The 26,450-nt window shown below is 49.1% G+C and overlaps 11 protein-coding genes across 11 annotated transcripts; 7 read left to right on the top strand and 4 right to left on the bottom strand.

Annotated features, from left to right (window-relative positions):
* Nucleotides 1-2,817: 2,817 nt before the first annotated feature.
* BO87DRAFT_395913 (uncharacterized protein) lies at nt 2,818-4,490 on the top strand (the record flags this gene model as incomplete). Its single annotated transcript, XM_025625214.1, has 2 exons — nt 2,818-3,106; nt 3,148-4,490. 2 exons carry the CDS (start codon nt 2,818-2,820, stop codon nt 4,488-4,490), a joined length of 1,632 nt encoding a protein of 543 aa, XP_025481359.1.
* A 97-nt stretch (nt 4,491-4,587) lies between these two features.
* On the bottom strand, nt 4,588-6,091 carry BO87DRAFT_414985 (uncharacterized protein; the record flags this gene model as incomplete). Its single annotated transcript, XM_025626661.1, has 3 exons — nt 4,588-5,147; nt 5,545-5,942; nt 6,070-6,091. 3 exons carry the CDS (start codon nt 6,089-6,091, stop codon nt 4,977-4,979), a joined length of 591 nt encoding a protein of 196 aa, XP_025481360.1. The 3' UTR covers nt 4,588-4,976.
* A 905-nt stretch (nt 6,092-6,996) lies between these two features.
* On the bottom strand, nt 6,997-7,563 carry BO87DRAFT_458020 (uncharacterized protein; the record flags this gene model as incomplete). The annotated part of the gene is made up of 2 exons (XM_025628845.1): nt 6,997-7,413; nt 7,444-7,563. The coding sequence occupies 2 exons, from the start codon at nt 7,561-7,563 to the stop codon at nt 6,997-6,999; spliced, it is 537 nt and encodes a 178-aa protein (XP_025481361.1).
* Nucleotides 7,564-8,491: 928 nt separating this feature from the next.
* On the bottom strand, nt 8,492-10,295 carry BO87DRAFT_25966 (purine-cytosine permease family protein). The gene is made up of 2 exons (XM_025618879.1): nt 9,767-10,295; nt 8,492-9,708 (listed from the first exon to the last, which is right to left on the bottom strand). The coding sequence occupies exons 1-2, from the start codon at nt 10,181-10,183 to the stop codon at nt 8,581-8,583; spliced, it is 1,545 nt and encodes a 514-aa protein (XP_025481362.1). The 5' UTR covers nt 10,184-10,295; the 3' UTR covers nt 8,492-8,580.
* A 1,266-nt stretch (nt 10,296-11,561) lies between these two features.
* Nucleotides 11,562-12,183, top strand: BO87DRAFT_25963 (uncharacterized protein). The gene has a single exon (XM_025618878.1). It carries the CDS (start codon nt 11,804-11,806, stop codon nt 12,143-12,145), a length of 342 nt encoding a protein of 113 aa, XP_025481363.1. The 5' UTR covers nt 11,562-11,803; the 3' UTR covers nt 12,146-12,183.
* A 348-nt stretch (nt 12,184-12,531) lies between these two features.
* On the top strand, nt 12,532-13,995 carry BO87DRAFT_424775 (UbiD family decarboxylase; the record flags this gene model as incomplete). Its single annotated transcript, XM_025627256.1, has 6 exons — nt 12,532-12,623; nt 12,693-12,759; nt 12,829-12,981; nt 13,037-13,098; nt 13,151-13,448; nt 13,519-13,995. 6 exons carry the CDS (start codon nt 12,532-12,534, stop codon nt 13,993-13,995), a joined length of 1,149 nt encoding a protein of 382 aa, XP_025481364.1.
* A 2,673-nt stretch (nt 13,996-16,668) lies between these two features.
* Nucleotides 16,669-18,464, bottom strand: BO87DRAFT_375485 (multidomain presynaptic cytomatrix related protein). Its single transcript, XM_025623052.1, has 7 exons — nt 18,262-18,464; nt 18,141-18,216; nt 18,074-18,083; nt 17,831-18,024; nt 17,728-17,784; nt 16,978-17,673; nt 16,669-16,931 (listed from the first exon to the last, which is right to left on the bottom strand). Exons 1-7 carry the CDS (start codon nt 18,349-18,351, stop codon nt 16,792-16,794), a joined length of 1,263 nt encoding a protein of 420 aa, XP_025481365.1. The 5' UTR covers nt 18,352-18,464; the 3' UTR covers nt 16,669-16,791.
* Nucleotides 18,465-19,324: 860 nt separating this feature from the next.
* On the top strand, nt 19,325-20,713 carry BO87DRAFT_385553 (norsolorinic acid reductase; the record flags this gene model as incomplete). The annotated part of the gene is made up of 5 exons (XM_025624728.1): nt 19,325-19,443; nt 19,498-19,584; nt 19,628-19,723; nt 19,785-20,352; nt 20,423-20,713. 5 exons carry the CDS (start codon nt 19,325-19,327, stop codon nt 20,711-20,713), a joined length of 1,161 nt encoding a protein of 386 aa, XP_025481366.1.
* Nucleotides 20,714-21,450: 737 nt separating this feature from the next.
* On the top strand, nt 21,451-23,818 carry BO87DRAFT_433784 (interferon-induced GTP-binding protein Mx2; the record flags this gene model as incomplete). Its single annotated transcript, XM_025627678.1, has 5 exons — nt 21,451-21,564; nt 21,620-21,883; nt 21,947-22,057; nt 22,145-23,188; nt 23,261-23,818. The coding sequence occupies 5 exons, from the start codon at nt 21,451-21,453 to the stop codon at nt 23,816-23,818; spliced, it is 2,091 nt and encodes a 696-aa protein (XP_025481367.1).
* Nucleotides 23,819-24,101: 283 nt separating this feature from the next.
* Nucleotides 24,102-24,918, top strand: BO87DRAFT_375487 (uncharacterized protein). The gene has a single exon (XM_025623053.1). The coding sequence runs from the start codon at nt 24,570-24,572 to the stop codon at nt 24,777-24,779; it is 210 nt and encodes a 69-aa protein (XP_025481368.1). The 5' UTR covers nt 24,102-24,569; the 3' UTR covers nt 24,780-24,918.
* Nucleotides 24,723-26,052, top strand: BO87DRAFT_375488 (phosphopantothenate--cysteine ligase CAB2). The gene is made up of 2 exons (XM_025623054.1): nt 24,723-24,753; nt 24,803-26,052. Exon 2 carries the CDS (start codon nt 24,973-24,975, stop codon nt 25,852-25,854), a length of 882 nt encoding a protein of 293 aa, XP_025481369.1. The 5' UTR covers nt 24,723-24,753; nt 24,803-24,972; the 3' UTR covers nt 25,855-26,052.
* The last annotated feature ends 398 nt before the right edge of the window (nt 26,053-26,450 follow it).

A 26,450-nucleotide genomic window follows, 5' to 3' on the forward strand; every position in this document is an offset into this window, starting at 1 on the left:
CCCGTCATTTCGCTGTGGGTCTGAACCTTACCCGACAATCCTCCGGCGTGTCTCGTGCGACCACACATTCAATCTGACCAGACCTTTTCTCAACTCTTAAAAAAAGCTTAAGCTGACGTGATCTGACCATCTATTTTGATGGCTCTAGCAGCTGTTAGCCTCAAATCGCACAATGGCCAACATAGTCTGTAGCACATCAAAGCATCTCAGGAACACAGTCAACAAGGTCTTAGTCGTAACTGAACTTGTTGAGAATGCAGGGTTCTCAGCTGAGACATTCTAAAATGCACTAGCCACTAGGTAGTTAGTATGTCTTACCAGGGCTCTAGTACCTATACTATTCAGAATTTATAGTTAGCCTTGGTGTCATGACCGCCAGCTAAAGATTACTCGATCCAGACAGCCCTTTCCGAATACGAATAGCCACATTCACACAGTCTAGTTCTCAGGTGGTGGTTAGTAGGCTAGATGGTCTAGGGTCTCGAATTCTCAAGCGATGAATTTTTTGCTAGCAGCTCATACAACCAGTGGTGCTTACAGTGGGCCTCCTTCCCTAGAAGATCCCCTCGAAATCTGCCTCATCTTGCTTCATCCAATTCCCCTAAATGTATATGCGTATATATTCTCCCTGGCGACATATTCGATGACTGGCCACTAAATAATCCACTAAATGCTAAAAAAGAAAGATGATTCTCTCGAGACTTTAACAGGCGTCATGCTTGTATCGAAGCGAAGTGTAGCCAGACGCAGTATTTGCCAACCTATAGAGGTGATTTGTGTCAATTCTATCCTACATCCCGGATATTTTCACAAATACTGACATCCAAAGTAACGACCGTCGTTGAAGATGGGACATGAGGTAATTGCAGAGAAAGCAACGGGCTATGTTAATAGGTCTTGGTCCTGGAAACCTGGATGCCTAAACATATAGTTACTTGGCTACTGAGGTGGCTTCTGTCCTCTGAAAGAACGTTATTGAACAAAGGCTGGGGGTTTTTAATACGGTTTGAAATGGCTTCCAGGCCTTGCCTGTATAAGACAAGTGACCGAACAGAGGCCTAAAAAGTCATAAAAATACATATTCCAAGTGATGGACTGGCCACCCCTTAGGGTGTGTGGGTGTCACAGTGCACGTTATAGTTCAACAGGCCAGCCGATGATAAGAGAAGGCAGCAAACAATTCTCCAACACCTACATACATTGGTACTATGACCTAGCTGAGAACGCAGAGTTCGATACTTGAATGCCACACCTTCTCTCGTACTTTCAGACATCTGCCACAACGTGAAGCTTTTACCAGCCACCAAGATATCACGACAAGGTGTCGACTACAAAGCCTTTTATCTCAAAGCCGAGCATTAAAAGAGAAACAAGCGGTTGCTGTCTACTTCAATAGTTTATCCTGATCTTCCATGACCTTTGTTCAGGACCAGTCATGTTGACAAACCTATTCGTCAGGACTGCGACCATATTTTGGGGCAGAAACTAGTGTATATTTTCACTGGGGCGCTGTGTTACTCGATCGGTATATGCAATCATGGCTAGTGCATCAAAGGTCGTCAAAGTGGAGCCCTGTACATAATAGCACATAGCGTGTATTCAATGACAAACGCTTTATGCGTTAGAATTGGCCATACTCATACGCTATGCATCGTCTTCCACGTACCAGTCGCTTACCGCTGTAAATTATGTATCAATACGTCTCTGGTTTACCTTAGCGGGAAAAGGGCATCCAAGGCAATTGGAAGAATGGTGAATTCGATAGGACAACACCTTCCAAGAAGTATTTTTCAAACCTCAGAGACCATCTTCTCTCATTATTAACGCCATTCCATACTATGACCACTCAGACGGCTTTTGAGGTTTCCTTGTTGACAAGCCAGAGACCCCTTGCTGCCTGTGCCACTCAAGCTATTGCGATGAGGTGCTTGGTGAATACTTTCAATGCATCAGTTCTCACGAGTGGTGGCCGTCATCTACCATCCAAGAGATGGAGTGCAAAGGCCCCCTTTAGTACAACCCCATGGCACTCTGCTGCCATTGAACGATAAACCTTCAGCCATATTATTGAACAGGATGAAGACTCCACGAGCACAGGAGGGTCGGGTAAGACAGGGAAGTACTATTGAGAAAGCAAGTTAACGTCACAGGATTACTTGTGTCCAGGACTTTCACACAATGGGTACATTGCATACTGCCAGGCCATGCAGATCGCAAGGGGCCGAACAGGACAAACATCGAAGGATCACGCGGGTTGCATTAAAAGTAGTACTACGGGCAATCATTGGCTCGCATTGTTCTGGGTCGTTCTGAAGCACTATCCAACGATCTGGAAGCTTCAAGCTGCAGACATCCCGATATGGCACAACGAGATTAACGAACTATGACGGTTGCTCAGTAGCCTATCTACATCCTCGTCGCTGGTATATCTAATACATGTCGATGACGAACTAATTACCATCAGTAAGGGAAGCTGTACCAACCCCTATCCCCAATAATCAGTGACACGGCATTGCTGTCGTATACAGTCATTGACTCTGGTCTAAGCCAGGAGGAAACCTGGGAAGCGAGAAATTAATTGGGCGATCCTTAACTTTGTGTTACCAGCACTAGGCTCTGATGACAATCGGCTTCGTATTCAGTGTCTCTGCATAGAATGGGATATTCGCATTGTGTCTAGTAGATATGGATCGTTATTCAGAGCATCTCTCTATGCCTCTAGACGATGCTGTTCCATTCATAAGTCTCTAATCTTAAAAGACATTCAAGAAATACTACACTGAATCTGATCTGCCCTGGACAGAACCTGTCGCAGTCATGACCACCCAAACTCAAGAGAGGTTCTCTGCTGCCACCAAAGCTGACTATTTTCCCGTCCAGCCGAGTGCTATCTATCATGAACCCACCGATGATTTCCTGACCGTCGATGGTATCTGCCACACACCCCGACCTCACTGTTTGGCTGAACTCAAGCGAGTCCTTGCCAAGCATGCTACATCTCCTAGTACACCGTCTATGCGTATCTGGGTCTACATCGCCCGGGCCATTCTCGGTGAGCCCGTTGAGCAGGAGGAACATGTGCTGGCACCTGAAAATGGAGCTGATAGTCCATTGCAAACTCCTTCGAATGGTCCACCCCAGAGTAAGCAACCGAGGTCATGACTGGTAACGACCATCCCTTGCTCTCGCTCCCAGCGGCTGTCTGTGCGCCTCTTTGGAGCATCAAGTCAGCGGGAATCTTCCATCCCGACTGGATACAAGAGGCGCTCGGTATCATCATCTCACGAGCGTCTGGATCTTTGTTTGATCCCTGCGTGGCTGTCACTCGGTCTATAGACCCAGAAAGTAGGCTCAACCAAGTCAGCGCCATGACGGGACTAGGAAAACTTCGAGTCAGCAATCTGTCCACTGGAGGGCTAAGCGGGCTCTTCTACTTGGCTCTCACCAGCCCGGAAGAGATGACTGAGGAGGCTCGTGCTGTCACTGCCTTCTATTATGGTTTACCATATGCAGACGAGCTCAGCGTTTGCGACCAAGGAGGACAATGGGCCCATCTTCCAAATCTAGCTGGCCCAATACTTGCAGCAGAAAAATTGTTAAGCGGACCTCGCCCGGAGATCTTTGAGCTTGTACTGTTCAGTTACCATTGCTGCACAATAGACTCTAAAACCCCACCTTTTTCGTCCAACTACTCCATCTCTACCTTGTTCCTCGCTAGGCCATACGACTCTATTCTTGCATCGTTTCTTGACTGTATGAAAGCTCTAGACCCACTTTCTATCTTTGGGACCCGTGCTGCTGCCTGGGGAACTTGTTTCTCGAACGACATCTTCGATTACGTGAATGACCAGAAGTCGAGCAGGGCACTCAATCTCTGCTGGGCGGTAGGCACTTGGGACGGGCCCATCATCTGCGCTCGAATGTTCCGTGGCTGCCTCCTTGCCAACGCGCGGATCGCTCGTGAAGCTCCCGCTTCCCTCTTCGGTCTCTTGTTGATGGAGTTCGTCTATCTCTACACTGCGCGGTATTGCTACTGGGTCATTTCGCAGAAGTGTGATACTAATATTCCGTTGGATGACACTTACATTTCATGCGCATTTGATGAGATCCCTTCTCCTGATACTCCTCCTGTCGGTGGATTCCGTGCAGCATTGCGTGCAGCCTTTGCGGCGTCGCTTCCTGATGGCTGCAATGGACATTCCGAGGTGCCTGACATCACCTCCAACAAAAGCGGCCAGTCTCTTCCCTCGTGGCAAGGTCTAGCTGCTACAAAATGTGAATGGGATAATCCGCATAAGAACTTCGATAATCTAGCTATGGGAGCTACCCATGAGATCCTGGCTTGTCTTGACCGTGGTGTCTATAAATCCTCACGTGAACTCTACGACTCACACCTTGCATGGATGATCCGTCAGTACGACATCATGGTGGAATGTGGTAGAGATAATTTAGCAATCGGACGTTACTACGTCTCCCATCTGTTGAAGTAAGGGTCAGCTGTGCATGGATTTCGCCGGCACGAAACTGGAATTTCTGTTCATCCGTCCCGTCCCTCTCTCTAGTTTTATGATGATCATCTCATGTGTTTGAGAAGTATCGCACCCAGAATGAATAAAGCTGCAGACCCACATGGCTATAATGTTGAATAAATCATGTCAGGACACATCTCTCCGTCCGCTCTGGGAAGACACGGTGTATCGTTTCCCCGATCATCTAGCCGTCAACAATCATGCACAGATGCTAATGCCTCAGCAGTCATACACCTCGAAGGTTTCAGAGGCAGGGTGGGAATAGTCTCGATGGTGCCCCGCGTAGGCATTAATATTTTATTGCTCGTCCAATTGCATGCCATTTGTAGGCTCACAACTCAACCTGTTTCTGTGAGCTGTTCGGGATTTGATGGGCCTGTGCGCAGGCCTCTTCTGAGCTCTGAGCATGCTGTTGAGTCACCGGGCTCCCACCCTGCGCCTGACCAGTCAGTCATCACCGCTGCTCTCGCGTAATGGGGTGTGCTTTCCGGCACCCTTGCCCGCTCCGCCTCCACTCTCTGTCCCCAAGACCTCCTTCCGCTCCTCCCCTCTGTTTCCCATGTCACCCTCCACTCCATCCCCCCATTTCCTTGAGTTAACCCCGCTCCACCCTTCACCCTAAAATGGTGGTCTCCGCCCGTCTGTCACGGGATTTCCGCTGAAGACTACTATACGCCCTCCCCTCGAATCTTTCACATCAAACCACCTTTGATGATGAGTTCATCAATTCAGCGCATGTGCTCTACGCTTACGTCTAATTACTGCTATAGGAACAAAATGCATTTCAACTGTTGCGAATTTATCAATTCAAGTCCGTCACACACTTCATAATCCTAAACCTTATCCTTATCTTCCCTACAAGGACCCTGCATCTTTACCTCCTTATATACGGATTATCCAAGGTCCTATCAGCGATCGGAAGATGTCTGACAAGATCACCCAAGGAAGCACCAATACCATGTAGGATATTGCGTTCGTCCATGGTCCTCAAAGTATCATTCCGTCTATACCTTACCAAGGTAATGTTGTGTCCACGAAGCACAGCCCCGAACTTTGGCCAATCAGCACCGGGGGAATACACACCACGTCTGAAAATCTCACGTATAAGAGCCATCAACTCATTCTGGTCGGCGTGTTCGGGACCAGAAATAGCCAGAAACACTGGACAACTATAGGTCGTGCTGGTGACAACAAGCATTTCATACTTGACATTGCGGCCAGTGAAGGACGGGTAGCTGTGGTCGCTTGTAATCACTGAGCGCAGGTCATCTTTCTCAAAGCCTGCTTCGTCGACGTAGCCGTGTCCATCGAATCGTTCTACCCACTGTTCTTGAAGGAGACGCGAGAGTAGACTGAGATAGCCGTGATCAGGGGCTGGCGTTTCCAGGATTGGGATATTCATGGCGGATGATGCTGTATAGTATACAGTATATAGTGTGTCTGTGTGCGAAATGGATAGAGATCGATGGATTGATGGACGAAGCTTGCAGTTGATACTAGTGAGAGAGAAATTGCTGGTCTGATACACAGATAGACAGACCAGACGAAGGGGTCACAGGCATGCTTATATGTTAACTTCCTTCCTCCATGCCAGACGCACGTGCAGAAGAAGCTATTGAGATTTGCGTCGCTGCATCTGTAAATATTTCATATAGCATCCAGCATTATCATACGTACATCTCCGTCAATTACCTCCCTCTTGCGCTCATAAGCTTCTAGTATCTGTGCCCTGAGCAGGAAAAAATTCAATTGCCTAGATAACATCTGCTTAATAGTTGGAAATAACCCAGAGGGTGTCAAATATAGACAAGGTAATATGCACTCTCCATCACATACCTATATAGAAATTCTTAGCCTACCCCAAGTGAACCGGCATCAACCTCATACATTACCACTCAGCTTAAACAAGACCAAAAGTGGCTCTCGCCAGCCGTGCTGTTTTCTGCCCAACACAACATACTTAGCAATCAGTGAAATCAGTCCACTCATTGAGTGCACCAATCTGAATCAGTATAATCATAGAAGGAACTTTCTAGGCACCCTGAAAATACAGCTGGAGTATCGGGAAGATTCCATGCCAATGGACATTGTTTAGAGTTTAGCTTTTCAGGCATCGGTTGGTACGCGATCTATATGTGGTACGTAACCATGGATGTTTCCCTGTAGTAACTTTCTGCAGGTCTCCCAATGTTGCTGAAACCGAGTTCAAAAACTTTTTTGCTGACTTCTGATTCCACCTTTTTTTACACTTGTTGGTAGAACTGCTAAACCACCCACGTATGCAGTATGTATCAAATACTATACATCTAACTAGAATCTTTCCAGTGAGTACAAACACATACTCTACATCTACACATATTCATCACTAAGTACCCACGTAGTCTTCAAGAGCGATAGGGAAAACTTGTCAATTCACACCTAGCACACAGATCCGAACCATCCCGAAAACCTCCAAATAGCAGTTTTACTACTGCGTCCCATTTTCAGCCGGGATCTGAAACTCCTCAACAATCCCATCCAGTAGACGTATAATTCTCCCCCAAAGAATATCATGCACCTTCTCCCCCTCAAACTCCACCTGTTGCGCACCACCTTCAGAATCCACCTTGAAGACACATATTTCCTGCCCATAAATAACAGCCCCGTACTGCGGCCATCCATCACGGGGCTTGTTCTTCTTGTCCGCGAACAAACATCGTAGCTTATTTCTCAGTAAACCACATACTACCTTAACGCGCTCTCGAGCCCAGTCGGGAGCCTGCCCGTCAGGTGATAGCATTGTATCGGGTGCCGCACACCCAACGGCAATAAACACCGGTCCATATTTTCTGCTGCACATGATAAGATCCGCGTTATAGAGGTCGCCCTGGAGCTCTGGACATGGCTGGATTCATTGGTGTAGTGTGCTTAGCACGTTCAAGTCGCCGCGCTTGAACCCGCGTTTGGTAACATTTCCGTGTTCGTCGACTTTTTCCTCGAACGAGCGTTTGAGGGTGTCGGCGAAGTTGAGAATGTTGTATGTGTAGACGCTCATTATGGTTGGGGGTGTGGATGTTCAATTGGAGAGCTGTAATGATTGGGCAGATCGGTAGTATATCTAGCACTGCGAGAAGACCTAGCTTGATGGCGAGATATATCGAGGCAAGAGAGTGAGAGATGTTCGCCGGGTCTTTATAGGGCCTGTTTGTCTCCTTCAGCACGCGCAAGAGGCGTCATCGTGTATGACCCGCCTTTCATCTGGGCATAAACCACACTATCCATTAGATCATAAGCATTTCTTCGCGACCTTCCTGTTGAAGATTGTCCAGGATAATAGGGTGGCAAAGAGCCTAGGTGCCTTCTTCATGTGCATGTTGATTATGGTGAAAACGGATCGATGCCCTTGAGAAATCATATTCATTGCGGAGAATCGAGGCAACCAGGCGTAATTGAACCATACAGCAATAACACCGGCATATACCTCACGAATGGTGGGTTCGTCCTCATCCTTTTATCGCATTACTCGCATCCGTAAATCACTTTTACATTCCGTCAAGATAGGCACACAGTCAGGGAATTATCAGCTAAAGGAGACTACTCATCTCGCCAGCGGTCTTGGAGTCTTCCGTTCACATTTACAGTTAAATAGGCAAATTGACTTCGCCCCAGTTCCTCTGGCTGCAAAATGCGTGATACATCCAACATTGTCGTAATTCCTTGATGGCGGTCATTGGGAATATCTTCTGTGCAACGAAGGAAGAATAGCTTTGTCTTGAGATAGTGGTTTGTGTGGTCATAGATAAGTAGATATCTTGTGTGTGTGTGTGTGTGTGTGTGTGTGTGTGTGTGTGTGTGTGTTCTTATTTTAGATCGTTGTTGCTGGAATATGAAATGAAATTGGTATATTGATATTTTTGCTCATAGCATAACACATTATCTAGTGCGGAAGAATCCGTTATATAGCATCGATTAGGCATACATCTTTATCGTCCCTCATGTCTCAAACATAAGGACACAGGCTTCCCATAACCTCTATTCTTTTTATTTTTCTCCGGGACAATGCAAAGTTCATTTACCGACCAATCTTCTGCAGCTCCAACCAGCGCAGAGGCGGGAACACCAGCATCGCCCAAGACACACCCACCCAGATACCCAGGTCCGCGCCGTCCGAACCAACCATCCTGGCAATCGGACCAACATACCATATTTGGTCCATGCAGACGATCGCACCCGCCCAGCCGATCAGGAACGCAGCCAGAGCAGCAAGACCCAGGGGCAACTTGGACCGGTCGGCCCAGACATCCCAGTCGAAACCACGGGTGCGGCGGAAAATGAGGTGTTCCTCCAAAGCGATGGTCAAATAGATGGTCACCCAGTAGCCCATCAGGGCAAGGAAGTTCTCGAAGATATCGTAGAGGTGGTTCCGGCCACCCAGGGCGCAAGCAGTGTAGATGATCACACAAATACAGGAGAGGAACCATCTGGGAAGGCTGCCAAGGTGACGGCCCATGATCTGGAAGCCCAGGGTGGCAGAGTAGGTTCCAGGAATGTTGTTGGCAATCAGACCCAGGGCGACGAGAACGCCCAGGAACTTGCCAAATCCGCCGAGACCGTCATATCCAGCGATGATGAGAGCTCCAGCAGAAGTGTCGTAGGCCTCCGCCCAGGATGGGTTCGTTAGCGTGCCACTGGCGAGGCCGACGCCCATAAGGTTGGCAAAAGAGAGGGCAAGGCCGACACCGAACAGGGTCAGGGTGAAGGTCTTCCATTTCGAGGTGGTGGGAGGGAAGTAGACAAAGAAATCAGCGCCAGCAGGGGCCCAGGCAATGGAGCTGGAGAGACAGAGCGAGAAGAAGGTGAGACGGTTGGCGTTGACGGTCTGGGGGTCGCCAGTAGTCTTGATGTTGGTGTCGAATTTCGGGCCGGCACTGCCGACCAAGACGAAGATGGCGATGAGTTGAGGCACCCAGGCCCATCGCTCGTACACGTGGAAAGGCGCCATACCAAAGACCACAACGATCCACGTGATGATGGCAATAATGATGATTCCCACCACCACCGTCAACCCACCATCAGCAACCGCGGACAGCACCTGGCCACCCACGAGGCAGTCGATCATTCCATAGCCCAACATGATGATAATGTTCAAAAGACAAGCGATCTTACTCGGGTAGTAGCCCATGAAATATCTTGCGACGACCTATAAAGTTTTTGGTTAGCACTACTTGACTTTCCTTAGAAGGTGGCACGTTGCTTACCATAGTTCGATTACCACTCTGCGGTCCAAAAGTTCCCATATACGCCACACCTGCTGCACCAAGGAAAGCACCAAACACCGCACAGAGCGCCGAGTCAACGAAACTCAGAGAATAGTCCAGAGGCCCATACATTCCGATTGCGATGTTGTTAGCGGTGATGTTGGTACTAAACCAAAGCAAAGCCATTTGCATGTAATTGGATGCTGAGGCAGCGTGGCGCTCAGACTCTGGGACACGCTCAATACCGCGGCTTTCGAGGAATTTGATGGATTGAATACGAGCGTTGAGCCTCGTCCAGGCATTCCCTGAAGAAGGGTAGGAGGCCATTTCTTTCCCGGTTTCCGAGGGAGACGAGACCGATTCTACGGCTGGAGCGGCGCGGTGGCCCTTCTCCTCGTCGCGCATGGTATCAGCCATGCTGGATATAGTGATAAAGGGTCTGCGAGCTGGCGCAGGAGGGGATCCTCGGTTGGAGCAAAAGACGTTGAGGCCGCAAGTTTCAGAAATCGAAACGCAGCCGTAGAAGAGAACCTAGGAGGATTTAATGCAAGCCCAGCTGCATGGCGGGAAAAAACTCAGGGCCGGATGATGGGGGATAAAGAGGAGTTTTGCCCCCCTCGCAGTTGGCACTAGAGCAGGGACTAAGCTAAGGTAGAGTTGGATCCGGCGAATATGGGAAGTAGTTGGCGGAGAATGACTCCTCTGGCTTTTCTGCTCGGGCTTCGCCGTATTATTTTTTGGGAAATTTTTTTTCTGCGTTTTGGCCACAAAAAATCAGTCACCCGCCAATGACAGGATCCGCGCGGCAGCATCCATGCTTGGCTCGAGCACCCGCAGTGCTTAGCGGTTCAAGCAACGAGATTAATTCATTTCCTTCTTACTCTCCGATCCCGCTGGGCGCCATCTTATTGTGATTAGCCTTGGTGTTCCTTGGGTCATCACCCTTGCCGTGGATGAACCTCAAAGGGTCTGGACATGGGTCATGAAGATTATGCCGCGATTGTTATTCTCATCTGGGAGGCTTATCTCTCTTTCCCTGTCCCCGGCTTTCCCTTTCCTGTTCTCCCGGTTCCTTTTCTGATTTGAAGTTTATGACATGACCAACACTAAACTGTCTTGGGGTTAGCAAAATGCCCTCATTGGGGACTAATATTCTGCCGGGGTCCCTCTACCGCCCAGGGGCAAATACTCTCGAGGGAAATGGGCTGATGGACTCCAGCTAGTTCTAGGCTACAGCATCATCTCCGGTTGCGACGGCGTTTTAGCTACCTATGGTGCAGATTGTATATTAAAAGTCTTGATTGAGTGGAGATTTTATTGACCTGACTCGATATTAAATGGCTCATAGGCAGACTTGACTATGTCTCCAAGCAGTGCATGGCCCGTCCTTATCACGATCCAAGTGGAGCACGTGCCCCGCTCTGCGAAGCGGAAGGTCTAGCTATCGTTCCGTTCTTTTCCTCCATTGTCAACTGTGAGGGAGAGAGTCTGCCTGGTCCGTTCCTCGCCATGATCCAGCTCCCCACGCCTTTAGTCTGGGTCTCGACACGGTAGCACGGTAACAGTTGCACAGTAGCTCAACAGTCACCCTTCAAACTTTTAGCCTTCCGCCCTCCTTCGTGGCTATATTACGAAACGAATTTGGCCGGAAGACAATTTATACGCCTTGGCTGGACAACTAACGTTGAACTCAGCGAGGATTTTCGGAGATAAGCGTACGAATCTTAAAATGAACGCGTACTCATCGAGTCACCGAGTTTGCACGATGGATTACCCCTCCGTTGGAGGACCGAAGAAAAGCCTAACTAGGCCAAAGTCTCTTCGGTGTTCCGCAGCTCCGATACTGTCTACTAACGGCACTACATAGTCAGTCTATCCATCTCCACCTGAGACCAGCTGGCTTCTGCACCGGCGGCCCTTAGGAGTGGAGGATGGCCACGCATTTAATCTATCATTCGGCAAATTCGAGATCCTGGACAGGCCCTCGATTTGCCTTCCACCTCATGGTTCGATCAAAGTGAGGAAAAAGCAGGAGACATGACTGTACGTGGCAAGCTGGTCTGCTCGTGCATTCCGATCCATCTGACTGGCTGTCACGGTGGGTGCACAATACGTAGCCGAAGCTTAGTCGGGGAACCCCGGTCATCTCCTGATGAGGTCCATGTTGGAAGTCGAAACACAAACCCGCTTTTCAAGCGCCGGAGAATTTCCGAATCTATGATGTTTTCCAGCCTTGTGGCTGGCGCTATTCGAGACATGATCAAGAACCTCACGACTAGAGTAGCTCTATTCCACCTTTGGGAAACAATATTTGGTGTACTATTGAGTCTATCTACCTCATGTTCGGCGCACGTTGTAATCCGGGTCTCCCGGCTTTGACAAATAGACTTTGTGCAGAATTTTCTAGTTTATGCAGGGATGCAGTCTAGCAAGGATTTGAATCCTGTGATAAATGAAATTATTCAGCGTTGATGGCGCGTTATGCCCCATAACCACTCAGCCGTCCCAATTTACTCCTCGTGCCGCCACCCAAGGGTGAGCGGCCACATGAACCGTAGGAAGGAGAAAGCTAATAGTACTAACTCCTACCCGAACAGTACTCCAATCCCAAGCCCTAATTAGCTACAGGCTAAGCTTGGCAGGCCCCGGACTTGATAGCCCGCCAGGTTCTAGAAGTTCATAAACAGCCACCCCGTACTTTAGGTTCAGAATAGTCTTGCGACCATGACTTTGTTGCTTCTCGTTGCGCTCCCATAGAACTCATCATGGCCAACGACGGTGGCGGCAGTCCTCATGATCTGGTCGTGCAGACCTGGATCATGTACAGCATTGCTATTCTGCTGTTCCTGGTGAGACTGTATGTACAACCCTTTGTTGTTCATAGATAGCCTATTTTTCGTGGGCATTATTAGTAACAACAATACAGGTTTGCCCGGTACAAGCGACTGGGATTTCGATTCCAGGTCGAAGATTACCTTATGGTGGTCGCTGTGGTAGGTTGCATGCACTGCACTGTGTCATACCTTTGGCCATGTGTTAACGCGCTCTGTTTGTGGTCGCAGGGATTCTACACGGCATTCGCAGTTACCAACATTTATATCATCGAAGGAGGAGGTAGCAATTTGTATGAACCTCCAAGTTTGTACTACAGTTTCTCAGCCTCCGAGATTGCTGCAAGAGTCAGAGGTTCCAAGATCGAGTTTGCTTCGGAGAATGTAGGTTTGCTTCCCCATTCTAGGTCAGCAAAGCCTAACACGATGTTCGAAACAGTGCCAGCTCTGCACCATCTATTCTCTCAAGGCTTGCATGCTGTTGGTGCACTTCCGACTGACGTAGGTGCATTCTCTGAGTCAACGCTGAGCAACTGCTGACGCACACTTCCAGATCGAACTTATGGCAGCACCGCCTGGTTAAAGTCATCGCCGGATACACCCTTATCGGCTGGATCACCACGGAGCTGGTGCTGTTCCTGAACTGTCGCCCCCTGTCCGGATATTGGACGCTCCCGCCACCTCATAAGGAGTGCAGCACCTACTTTCGCTACGAAGTGGTACAATGCGTCTTCAACATCAGTTCCGATATTTTCATTCTTTGCGTCATACTACCGATGTTCATCCGCGCCAAAATGCCCTGGAAGACCAAGTTACCCGTGATCGTGGTCTTCTCCATGGGTATTGTGGTGGTGCGTTCCTGCCCGAGTTGGCTTTGGCCCCCAGACTAGTAGTCGCTAACTTGTATCTTCTGCCCCTCAGATCGCCTGTGCCATCAGTTCCAAATACTTCACATTCTACAATATTTACGACGATAGCTACCAATTCTGGTACCTCCGGGAGGCATCGATCGGCATGTACGTGACGAACTTGCCATTCGTCTGGAGCCTCGCGAGATCGACACTTACCTTCCTGCGAACGAGTCAGTACACCAACAAAGGCCGATACAACGAAGCCCAATACGGAACCGACCATGCTTCGAATGCACGGTGGAAATCGGGGGTGCATTCTCGGTCGACTCGCAACATGCCTACCATTTACGATACTCGAAGCGGACGCGCGGACGGAATAACACGCACCGAAAGTGAAGAGAACATTATTGAAATGGGTGGGGTGGGGCATGTCACCAACAAGTCAACCGCATCGACTGGTAGCGACAACACAGAGTGGGCTCAGGCGAATGGACATGATGACTTCATCATCAGGAAGACGACGGAGATTGTCATTCAGAAGGACTGATCAGCCCATGATTTTCCTATGGATCGTCTCGACAGCCGATGAGCAGTCGCTATGACCTTGAGTTCCTCCCAGGAAGGCAGTCGCCTTTCCTCTCCTGGCCGCGGAGACAAGACCCCTGAATCGCCCACAACAGCCTCACCAAACAACACCCCCTATCTCGATGCCAGGATTTGACCCCTTCAGGCTCCAGCGATCGCGAAGAGTTTGTGCAGCGCAATTGCCAACAACCCCGCCGCATCTGAACCACAATGACGTTTCTCAGCACCACTGGGGCCCCGATCATCCAAACCACGCGGGGGCCGCATCCACGTTCCATCGACTGTCTCCGATCACTTTGAGCAAGTGAAAGGTAGATCAGTTCCACCGTCACAGCTACCCGTCCAGCCACGGCCGTCGGATTTAGGTAATCAACTACACTACTGTGTCCACGGCCCCACCAGGGACGATAGTACACGTAATGTATGGACTACCGAGTTGCCTACTCAGTCTTCACGATTCTTCTGTTGGAAAGGACCTTCAGGCACGGAGCTGAGGCGGGCTTCCACCCCGTTTTCGGCCGGGGGGATTCTAGCGATCGGCCGGCCACGAGGTTCTCACCTGGTTGTGGTGGTCGGTGCTGTGGCTCCCCCTCAATCTTCCTTATTTTCTTTCCGATGAAACATTTCAGATCCGATTCGGACGAGACGAACCTCATCATGTATAAAATTCCCTATGTTTCTTGTATATATAGCTTTGATGACCCTACATAATCATACCTAATGATGTGTGAATGATATATAATACTATTTATTCCCTGTTATTTCGAGGCTGTGCAATAAATAACAACTCAAACCATCCCCCTGAAAGGAAATTCCAAGTTGCACTGGCTCAGCTGAAAGTCCCAAACTCTGCCAAGCCGGAGCGGGTCGTAGTCGGGTCGGCTACAATCCTACACCAAACAAAGACTATCAGTGGTTCTCTTTGACAGACTCCGACACCTCCCAAGGAACCTTGGCGATACACCCACAAAGGCTTATTTCGATTCCAGTTTAGTGTCCGATATTCATGTCTGCGCTTTCTATGGCATGATCCTAGTCAGTTCCGAGTTCAACGAAAAACCTCGGAAGATTTCAACGGCAGATATTTTATCAATCTATTCTGTCTGCAGGATAGCTAGTAGACAGCCGGTGAAAACATCGAATGCTAGTTAGTGGGTAAGTCGGGCAGTGCGTAAAACACAACCCAACACCACACAGCACTCGCACTAATACACACTGGTCGGTCTCAACCGATACTAATTGACTTTTGGTATCACAAACTTTATCATTGAGTTCAGGCTGTGCCGTGCTATGCTATGCTATACTATGCTTGCTCTGTCACGGTATGGATTGATTATCTCTAACTTTTCTGTTGGCTGGTTGTTAACACCGTAGCATTCCTCCTAGATACCTATTATCCATTACTACTATTCACTAACTTACTAGATAGAAAATAAGTAAATCGGTCGAATAAACCGAAGGATGCATACAAGTAAGATCACTCTTATCTCCAATTAACTTTCCATTCCCAGGTGCAGGAGAACCAACTTTGTAGATAAACTCGACACAAAAACCCCCTTCTTACCTCGTATTCATTCACTAGCACAAATTACACTACTATCTATCTATCTAATCTACTCCGTACTACTGCAGGGGGTAGTAGACTCGGTACGTTGCTTCCTCGGCTTGGCTTTGACCTACTAAGTAGCTTTGACATGGGTGGTTTTTTACACGGGAGTTACAGTAAGCGAAGCGAACTGCGACCAGGGGTGGTGAGATTTTAGATCAGTTCGGTAAATGCGTAGTTTGGTGGGTGTTAATATCGGAATCACTTGGCGGGCGAGCTTGGCTGTTGTGAATTGTGATGGTGTGGTAGTATTTGAGTATGGGGTTGGTTTGGGTTTAGTGTGGTCTGTTAGTTGGTTTACTAGTTAGTGAGTGTTATTTTGGTGCTGTTGTTGTTGTTGCCTGTGCGGTTACTTAACTAGTTTGTTGTTTGGGTTTGGATTTAGCTTTGTTGTTCAAGCACGGATCGGACGGCATTGTGTGTCCTTTGGGAGGGGGTTTGGGGTGTTTTAGAGGGTTTTTTTGTGTGTTGTTTTGGTTTGTGGTTTGGCTTAATAAGTTACTGCTCATGAGGTGGGTGTATTATTATACGTTGGTAATTTTTATTAAGTGAGGTGAGTGTTGCAGGGATATGTGTGGGCTGGGTCGAGTATAATGGTTTAAAAGGCGATTAGACACACGGGTTTGCACTATAGTATGTGTGGTGAGGGGATAGTTAGATGCAAACCACAGTATTAATTAGGAACTCGAAAGCTTTTACTTTCCAGTATAGAGGTGTATATTTTGGGTCGAACTCGTAATCCAGTATTTGAAGTTGGGCCATGTCGTTCTAGTCTCTGTACTAAATGGGACAAATAGATGAGAACACAACGGTCGGGGGGTAACTACGCTGGGAGGACAAGCATACAGGGGCCCATAAAATGTCCCCAGCTGATATTTAGAACTGCTTTCCGTAGTCTTATGTAGTTGCAGTATTGTTGCACCATTATTTGGGGGAACATTCTATACTACCAGCCGGGGTCAACTGAAATATATTGTTGAGTTTAGATTCCAATGGCAGGTCGCGGCACCCATTCAAATACTAAGTTGTCTCTATTCTCAGATCACAAGCATTATATTTTACTCGAAAATATGAAATATAATGTAATATTATTGAAAGGCCAGCCCCCCTTTCATAGACAATTTGATGGATCGTACTCTGCGCCACTGCAACTTACGAGAACCTATCCTCCGTCCGTCCTAGATATCGACTACGAATCGCCTGACTAATTGTGCTCATGCGACTGGCCATGCCACCGTGCTGAATATTGCTCAAAAGTGCTTCCTCAAGCGCGGACTGCGTGACGCTCGCATCTAAACGCGGTTAGTATGCCATCATGCAGACAGAAGAAAAGCTCACCATCTAGGTCACTAAAACTGCTCCCCATACTAGGCGTCCCGTCACTTGCCTCTCGCCTTAAAGCCATAGATTGTCGTGGACTAAAATGTGCCAATTCCCCTGTCCGTCTAGGACTCAAGGGCCCTCCGCTTTGATTCAACCGTCGCCGTCTATCAGATTGTGGATGTGCAACTGGGACTCCAGAGCTAGCAGAGCTTGCGGAAGACTCGGTCGTGACTGAAGTTCTGGAAATCATTTGTGCCGATGGGCGTCGATGTGACTCAGAGGCATCCTCGGCGTTCATTCTTAACGTAGCATTGAGATCCTGCCCAGATGCTTCGTGCGACGCCCTTTCAGGTTCTGGCAGGAAAGCCGGGGACTCGTCGTCATCCTCCTCCTCGTACCTCAGGCCAGCCCTATGTGTGGAGAATTTGCCGAAGGGGGGCTTGAATCTTAGACCACGACGACTTCCAAAGGCGTTGTCGTCGTCGGATTCAGACTCGGATGAACTAGACGTTGTGTCATCTTCCAGAGGGGGAGACTTCGGAGTCGGAGGCGCTACAGCTTGCTCCCGTTTGCCGGCAGATGGTCGACTGGCATAGCTTTCGCGCCTAGGCTCTCTTGGCTCTGCAACAGGCGTATCGTTGCGGACTGGTTCACGAGCAGTCTTGACTTGATTGACGGTAGTTGTTGAGCTGGTGCGTCGGGGAATAGGGGCTAGATTGTCGACTATTAGTACAAGATACAGGCATAAGGCCGGATAAAACTTGCCACGCTGTGGAAGACTATCTTTCTGCTGTGACGAGAGGCGCGACGGAGCTCGAGGGCCTTTGAATGTCAGAAGACTCAATGAGTATCATCGGAGAGCACTCACCTGCATTGGTGGCACCTTTGGTCTGTTGACCCAGCGCCGTGCTACCCGACACCGAACCAGGAGCAGGAGATGTAGACGTTGACTGTGTGGTGGGCACTCTACTCATCTGTGCACGTACTTGTGACAGCTGCCGATCGTAGAGCCATGCTGCCTGTTGAAGCAGAAACTGCAATGTCACATCGAAATGATCTGCCCTACAGAGTTGATCAGTTATGCCTCAACACTCGATAAGGCCAATCATACAGTGCTTTCCCTGTGGTATCGTCAGCATTCGGAATCTCATCAGAGGATCATTAGGTAACACTATTACAGTCTAAATCATCTCCCTTTGAAGGACGGGAGAGAATATTCCAAAGAGCCTGGTCTTTGGCAGCGTTCCATTCCACCTGTCTGGTCAGCGATATGGAGATCAGTTGACTAGCGGCACTTACCGGAGGAGGATCCACAAAGTCACCCCTGGGGAAGGGAAGGCGAATAAACACGGTGAACTTGGTGTCTCCGGACTGATTGAAGGACGTCATCGCGGACTCGTATCTGCGGACGTAAAACTACTTAAATACCCAGAAAGTACACGTCAACCAGCAAAGAAATAAAACAGATAATCTTTGCTGCTACTTGAAAGCCAGCATAGTGGATGCGGGTTGGGTGTGATGAATGCGGAGGATTGACGAGGTGTCACGCCTCCCCCGTCAGGGTCGGTGCGTTGCGATAACAGTTCGGCTTATCGAACTGCAATATGGGCTGGACTCTGCTATTCCCACCCTATTGCCACGGCTCCATCCATAAACTCACGTGACATCCGCCTCACAAGGTTGCCTCTTTCCTAGTTGGGAAGAGGCAGCCTTAGCGATAGTAACTTGCCCGGTAAGTAAGTACACTTCGAGGCATAAAGAGTACTTACTGTTGGAATATGCAAATCTGGGATTGATTGGTCGGACATCCGATGATGATCTCTCATCATCTTCCTACCCAGGCGGAAATATATAGCAGCATAGGATGCCTTGAAAGTGTGGTTTGACCAACAGAACATGAGCTATACTATGCATGCGCTACAATATATCGAGAGCGTTTTATAGGAGCAGTGTATACCGAAAGCTTCAATAAAAGCAAATTCCCGCCCCACCAGACAGGGTCAAGCTCTTGGCGCAATTTGGCCATGTTAACGTCAGCAAACTAAAATCCAACAGATCCTAGACAGCCTAATAACCCTAGTACGTCAGTGCTTCAGCCTACTACATACTCCGCAATAGGTAGCCGATGCGTCATCACTGGCAATGTCCAAGCGTCTTTTGGATGGATGCAGTCTGACAATGCGAACAATTACGCGGTCAGGTTTGCAGCCTACACTACGTGCAAGTCGGAGTTGAATGGATGTATCTGCTTCATAGACCTGCATGATAAATAACATATAAGGAGGACCGGTACCCCAATCTCTCGACTCATCTTCATCATCTAAAATCGGTTTCTCACCTCTACTGCATCAGTATAGCAACAATGGCTGGTCCTGTCCCAAAACCAGAGTGCCTCCTGGGCTTCCACCAGGTCTTGTCACCCACTGCTGGTATCAAGGTGTCTCCGCTATGCCTGGGCACTATGAACTTTGGAACAACCTGGTCAGTCTATCCTGTCGCCGGCAATTGAACAAATGATTTACTGACATCTTGCAGGGAGCCATACATGGGCGAATGCAGCAAGGACGTATCCTTCGCAATCTTGGATACCTTTTTCGACCACGGCGGAAATTTTATCGACACGTACGTCCAAAAAGTATCCACTGACTCTATCTACGAGCGACAGGCTTATGCCCCTTAGTGCCAATGTATACCAGGACGGACAATCCGAAACATGGATTGGAGAATGGATGAAGAAGCGTGGGAATCGAGACCAGATGGTGTAAGTACACACCCTCTATTATCCATTGCTGCATTTCAGACCCTGACATTGACAATAACAGCATCGCGACCAAATACACGACTGGCTTTCGCCGCACACACGTCTCCACTGAGCCCATCCAATCGAACTTCGTCGGAAATTCCGTGAAATCCATGAACCTATCCGTCAAGAACAGCCTTGAAAAGCTTCAGACTGACTACATTGACATTCTCTACGTGCATTGGTGGGATTTTACCACTAGCGTGGAGGAAGTCATGCATGGCCTCAACGCACTCATCTTGGCCGGAAAGGTCCTCTATCTGGGCGTCTCTGGCACCCCCGCTTGGCTAGTAGTCAAGGCAAATGCCTACGCGCGCGCAAACGGACTCAGGCCATTCTCCGTCTACCAGGGCAAGTGGAATGCTGGATTCAGAGATCTAGAAAATGAGATTGTACCTATGTGTCGCGACCAAGGGATGGCAATCGCACCTTTTGCAGTGCTAGGCCAGGCGAAGTTCAGACCCGCAGAGCAGCGCAACGCGGAGTATAAGGGCTCTGGACGAGCGGCGCTCCGGGCTGAGGAGAATGACAAGGTTTCTGATGTGTTGGAGGCTGTTGCCAAACGGAATGAGACAAGTCTTTATGCCATTGTGAGCTTCACCCTTATACCTACCTTCTGCGCCTCGTATAAAAACCGCCGAACTAATGTTTCTATTTCAGGCTCTCGCATGGGTCCGCTTCAAGGCACCTTACGTCTTCCCCATTATTGGACAACGGAGTGTAGCGCACATGAAAGCCAACATTGAAGCTCTGAGCCTCGATCTCTCGATGGAGGATATGGATGAGATTGACAAGGCCATTGAGTTCAATCCTGCCTTCCCACTTGACTACCTCCTCGCCGGCAATTTCAGTACTGCGTTCACCGCGGCAGATGTTCAACTAACGCAGTGGACCGCGCATATCGATGCTCCTACTCCTGTGATGCCGGTCAGACCGCGTAAGAATCTGTGAATTGACATGGGGGTCGTTGTGGGTGCTTCATCCGCTGTTGATGCTATAGGGGGACGATAGAATCGCAGTCCTTATGGAGGCTACAGGAGATGCATGAGCCAAATCTCGGGGTAGTTAGTCCAACAGAGTTGGATATTGTCTAGACGATTTCGAGCTTAGTCTACATGGTAGCATCTTGGTGCGTATGCCTTCCACATTTGAGATAATACATTTCAAGACTGGGATGCCCTCTGAGAAAGTATAGTTCTTTGGGAAATCACATATGACCGTAGCCTGCGCGCTTGTCCTTTCCCTAGAAATAAGAATATTCAAGATTCCCTAACAGTACTTAATCTCTTGCTCCTGCCTTTCCTAGTAGGTGGCACGCTACGAATACCTAATGTTGTTGACCACCTCAAGATATAATGAACAAGACACTAATTCTTCTTGATCATGGAATTCTATATGTGGTATGCGGATGTTTTGTTACACAAAGGGCTGGTTGCGTATCCCAAAATCTCGTCCACAATTCACTGTGGAAAATTCGGGCTTTGTCTTTCACTGTTGACAGCTACGCCCAACATGGCAGTCAGAATTCACTGCAAGCCACATGTCCTGGGAAAAGAATTTTCATAGTCAAGCCTTGCCCCCTCGAGTTCTTCTTCGCTTCCTTTCTTTCTTTCCCAATTCATCTTGTGTTGGTCTATCTTCAGACTCAACGCAGGTGCCTTCGACTTCCCGCCGGCTCAACCGTCAACATGGCTATCGAAGAAGGTGAAAGCGGCCCCGAGCATCTCAATAGCTCTGAGTTGCTCAAGAAGATCGACAAGCTTAGAGAGAAAAACATTGGAAAGCATGTTCCCCTCCCTCAGGTAAGACCATGCCACCTCCCAAATCTGTCCACAGGTGACGCTAATCTTCATCAAGTTGGTTGTTGTTGGAGACCAGAGTTCTGGAAAATCCTCTCTTCTGGCAAGCCTGACCAAGATTCCGTTTCCTCGTGACTTGGAACTTTGTACTCGTTATGCCACGCAGATAACCTCCCGTCTTGAGGACGATCGCTCGGTCGAAATCTCGATAATCCCTGCCGGCGATGCATCCGGGGAGCACAGGGCGAAGGTACAGGGCTTTAAGAGGACCCTCAGAGGCACCGAAGACTTTCGCTCGGAATTTCCAGCAATCCTGAAGGAGGTTCGGATGGTCCAGTTCAACTTACGTTTACTATTCTCTGACAAAAGCTAACATGTTGAACAGGTCGACGAGTGTATGGGCATACGTACTGACCTTTCGTCTAAGGAAGGATCGGTCTTCAGCAAAGACGTGCTCCGGATCGAGCTATGCGGACCTGAAGAGGACTACCTGACTGTTATAGATGTGCCGGGAATTTTCAGAGACCCGACGCCTGGCATTACGACTGAGAGTGACATCGAGCTGGTTCGAAATATGGTCAAGAACTATATCAAAGATGCTCGCACTGTGATCTTGGCTGTGCTCCCGAGCAACGTCGATCTTGCTACCCAGGAGATCCTCAAGCTGGCCAAAGATTATGATGGAAATGGAGAGCGTACGCTTGGTGTGCTAACCAAACCCGACCTGGTGATCGAGCAAAGCGCCAAGGCAGCTTTGTGCTCACTGGTCCTGGGACACAAGAGACCGCTGACACTTGGCTATTACTTGGTCAGAAACCAGGGCGCAGATCAAGACACTTCTTTCAGTGGTGAGGAAGGAGAAAGAATGTTTGACAGCCAGCCTTGGAATACCTTGCCGAGAGACCGTATTGGCATCCAGGCCCTAAGAGAACGGCTGGGAGAACTCCTGAGCGAAGTTACGGAGCGCGAATTCCCTGAACTTCGCAAGGATATCAAAAACCAGATTGATTCGTGCCATCAAGATCTGGTCCGCCTGGGCCCTGCACGCCAAACTGAACAGGAACAGCGTGCGTTCTTGAGTGGTATAGCTCGCCAGTTTCAGAGCCTCGCACGAGCTGCACGTGATGCTCATTATGCAGAAAATGAAGCATTTGTAGAGAGTGACCTCCGGCTCATCACTCACATTGTCAATTTTTCTGATAAATTCAGCTCAACTTTCCAGGCTAAAGCGCATCTTTTGCCCTTCGACTGCCCTACCTCAGATGCAGTTGACAAGAGACAACCATACAACGACATGAACAACAATCCGCACGGGAAGGGCCGCCATAAAAACTGCCCAAGGGGGAAACCCGACATGCATGCCCAGATGGCAGCCGGGGATCGCTTTTCTCTGGCTCAGCATGTAAACGAAAGCCGTGAAAGCCTTGACCCTAACAACTTCCCTGAGTTAGAGCAGATTGTCAGCCGCGTGGAGGGCACCCAGGATCCCGAAGGGGATATCAAAGCCTGGATTGAAAAGTTATATGCTGAGTCTCGAGGTCTTGATCTCGGGACCTTTGGAAACAATATTCTCTGCAATGCTTTCAAGGAGCAGACCGGCAAATGGGAAGCCATGACCCGCGGACACGTGAGTAATGTAATCATAGTAGTTCACCGTTTTTTGAGTACGGCATTGGGAAAGATTTGCGGGAGCAAACAGCTCTACCACAAGATTTGGTCCAGCATTCTCGATGACCTTCTACAAAGATACAAGAATGCCATGTCCCAGGCGATGTTCCTTCTGTCCGTTGAGAGAAACCGCCGACCATATACGCTAAACAATTACTTCAACCACTCCCTCCAGAAACTGCGCAGTGCCCGTGTTGCTCAGGCATTAGAGGACAATGCCAGATATACAAATGATAATTGGTCAAACGCAGAAATGAAGGTGGTCGATCTGGATGTTGTCAAGAAGTCTGCGAGCGACCAGGGGAATGTGGAACATATCACAGGGGAAATCCATGACATCCTGTGGTCCTACTATCAAGTCGCACGCGAAAGATTTGTGGATAATGTTCACATGCAGGCAATCGAGCATTGTCTCCTGACTGGTCCTGAGAGCCCCCTCGAAGTCTTTAGCCAGGAATGGGTCATCAATCTGGGGTCGGATGAGCTGGGAGCAATCGCCGGTGAATCGCAAGCGATTAAAGCGCGGCGTGCCAACCTGAAGCAAAAGATGGAGGATTTGAAGTCTGCTCTACAAACGTTGAAGTTTTGAGATTGTGATATTTGGATATTTTGATGTTCTTTCATGCTAACATTTCTGTTCCTATGTGAACTACCATGCAGTAATAGTAATAATACTCACAACAATATGAATTGACAATATTATTTTGACCTAGTGCTGCACAACATAGAAAGGGGAGACTTGTATGCGGATGGATGAAAGAGGAATGAACCGAGAACCGGGGATGGTGCGTCATAAGCCGAAGGCGGTGAAATGCCCCTCCCGGTGAGAAGGAAAAGTGGAAGTTCACCAACAACATTCCACCAGACCATCTAAACCAAACTATCTATCTGCAGAAAGCCAAATCTGTAGATTGCTTTGGTCATTGTGAAATAGCCATCAGTGCGTGCTAACCAGTTGGGAAAAAGCTAATCCCTCAGCTCACAGGTGGCGGGCTGGAATCTACCAGTCGCGATACTTATCGCACCCCGTGCTCCGAACTACCCGGCATATGTCAGAATACACCAAAACACCAAGACTTCGATCTTTCTCCTGAATTCCCTCCCGTTCTCTGTTGTCGATCGTCTGTCCTCCTGGCTGCAATACGCAGATTGCTTTTGCAGAGCTGTCGTGGTCCCCAGATCCTCTCCGTCGCTCATCTTTCCGCACCGACCTTTGTCTCATCCCCGCCTTTGCCTGCACTGATGCAGTAGAACTCTTTGAACGCATTGATAGATATAAATCTGCTGGATATACATACATCTCAGTCGCATAACAGTGAGCAATTGCTATACATTTCAGTATGACGTCCGCTCCGACGCCAGAGATGACGCCCGCCGAGGCCGAGTCGGTCTACTTCAACAACTACCCCCCGCCCAAAGCCCTCCCGAAGCATGAAGCCCTCGCTCGAGCTTTTGTCGATTACCACGCCCAAGCAAACCGACGCCTTGTCCTGGTGACATCGGGGGGCACCACCGTTCCTCTTGGTTCGTGGGATGGCTCGTGCACGTGAGAAAGATTCTGACCGTTGTACAGAGAACCAGACTGTTCGCTTCATTGACAACTTCAGCGCGGGCACGCGAGGTGCTGTGTCGGCAGAATACTTTCTTCAGGAGGGATATGCAGTGATTTTCCTACATCGGCAATTCAGTCTGTTGCCATACTCGCGGCATTACAGCCACTCGACCAATTGCTTTCTGGATTTCATGGATGAGGAGGAACCGGTGCCTGATGCCACAGAAACCAACGAGTCGGATCACCGACCGATCAAGGTGCGCAGTGAGTACCAGGACCAAATGCGCGATGTCTTGCGAAAGTATCGTTATGCGAAGCGGAACAACCTCCTGCTCCTGCTTCCGTTCACCACAGTCTCGGAGTACCTCTTCGAGCTACGGTCGCTGGCTCAGCTCATGAAGCCATTGGGTCCCAACGCTCTGTTCTACCTGGCCGCTGCCGTCAGCGATTTCTTTATCCCCAGCGACCGCATGTCTGAGCACAAGATCCAGTCGTCGGAGCTGCCGGACCACTTAACCAAGGACCAGGCAGTTGGCTCGTCGGACATTTACACGGGCGGGATTGAGCCGCAACCGTCATCTCATAGTAAGAAATTGATCATCGATCTGGACCCTGTCCCGAAGTTCTTACATCGGTTGGTGAATGGGTGGGCGCCGGATGGCAGTATGATTGTGTCGTTCAAACTTGAAACGGACCCCAACCTGCTCGTATACAAGGCGCAGACGGCACTCCAGCGGTATGCGCACCATCTGGTGATTGGTAACCTGTTGACCACACGTAAATGGGAGGTGGTGTTCGTGACCCCGGACCCCCCGCACGAGCGCTGGATCCGGGTGCCGAAATCGCGGCGCAGCAAGAGCATTTCTGGCAGTGAGGCGCAGGTTGGTTTGGCCGAAGCCAAGCGGGCGGGCGAATCCACCCAGGCAGAAACCGGTGGGGGCGGGCAGAGTCAGAGACCGTTGGAAGACGAGGCCATCATCTCGGCTGAGGGAGTGGAGATCGAAAGTTTGATCATCCCTGAGTTGGTCAAGTTGCATTCGACCAAAATTGCTCAACACAATGCCAAGTCCTAGACATGGATTTTGGGTCGAGACATCCAAAGTGTGGCGTGCGAGAGGAAGGAGTTTCAAGTGTGCGTTTCTGGAAGCATGACGAATGCAGCTAAACCTGAGGCAGGAGGGTCTTCTCCAGATAGATTAATTAGGGTCCTTAACTCGTTTTTACTGTGTAAGCCGGAAGTTTTCTGTATAGTTAGTTAGCGTAGGAGATGAATTAACTACCGTGTCTCAACCACCATGCTCAAGATGTAACAGTAATTAGTGCTGCTGTCAGATTTAAACAATCAGTCCGTCCAAAGGGGCCAAAATGCCGGATTTGAGGTGAACCAAACACACACCCACACACACATTCCGCCCCTCCCCTTCTTTTCTCGTGTCTCCCTCATCCATTGCGGGAATCTCCTATGTTCATTCCTCTTCCTCCCCTCTCCTTCCCCCCTTAACGCCAGAAACAGCATGATGATGTGATTGATCGACTGAGAGTTTGATTTTGATCCTCTCACCAAAGATGGAGCAACCTCGGAAGTTCTTCAACTTCTGACAGCTTCACCGGTTGACGGGTCTCGTCAGGGGCGGGTTTCAGGTTTGCAGCTCCTCAGCAATCCATGGTT

The sequence above is a fragment of the Aspergillus neoniger genome, assembly GCF_003184625.1.
Source record: "Aspergillus neoniger CBS 115656 unplaced genomic scaffold BO87scaffold_11, whole genome shotgun sequence".
NCBI classification, from domain to species: Eukaryota; Fungi; Ascomycota; class Eurotiomycetes; order Eurotiales; family Aspergillaceae; genus Aspergillus; species Aspergillus neoniger.

Coding starts and splice junctions, on each gene's coding strand:
- BO87DRAFT_375485 (XM_025623052.1), bottom strand. CDS start 18,351: ATGACGTCCTTCAATCAGTCCGGAGACACCAAGTTCACCGTGTTTATT. Junction 18,217..18,261: donor ACTTTGTGGATCCTCCTCCG/GTAAGTGCCGCT, acceptor CTGACCAGACAG/GTGGAATGGAACGCTGCCAA. Junction 16,932..16,977: donor CAGTTTTAGTGACCTAGATG/GTGAGCTTTTCT, acceptor AACCGCGTTTAG/ATGCGAGCGTCACGCAGTCC.
- BO87DRAFT_375488 (XM_025623054.1), top strand. CDS start 24,973: ATGGATGAGGAGGAACCGGTGCCTGATGCCACAGAAACCAACGAGTCG.
- BO87DRAFT_375487 (XM_025623053.1), top strand. CDS start 24,570: ATGACGTCCGCTCCGACGCCAGAGATGACGCCCGCCGAGGCCGAGTCG.
- BO87DRAFT_25963 (XM_025618878.1), top strand. CDS start 11,804: ATGACTGTACGTGGCAAGCTGGTCTGCTCGTGCATTCCGATCCATCTG.
- BO87DRAFT_25966 (XM_025618879.1), bottom strand. CDS start 10,183: ATGGCTGATACCATGCGCGACGAGGAGAAGGGCCACCGCGCCGCTCCA. Junction 9,709..9,766: donor AGAGTGGTAATCGAACTATG/GTAAGCAACGTG, acceptor AAAACTTTATAG/GTCGTCGCAAGATATTTCAT.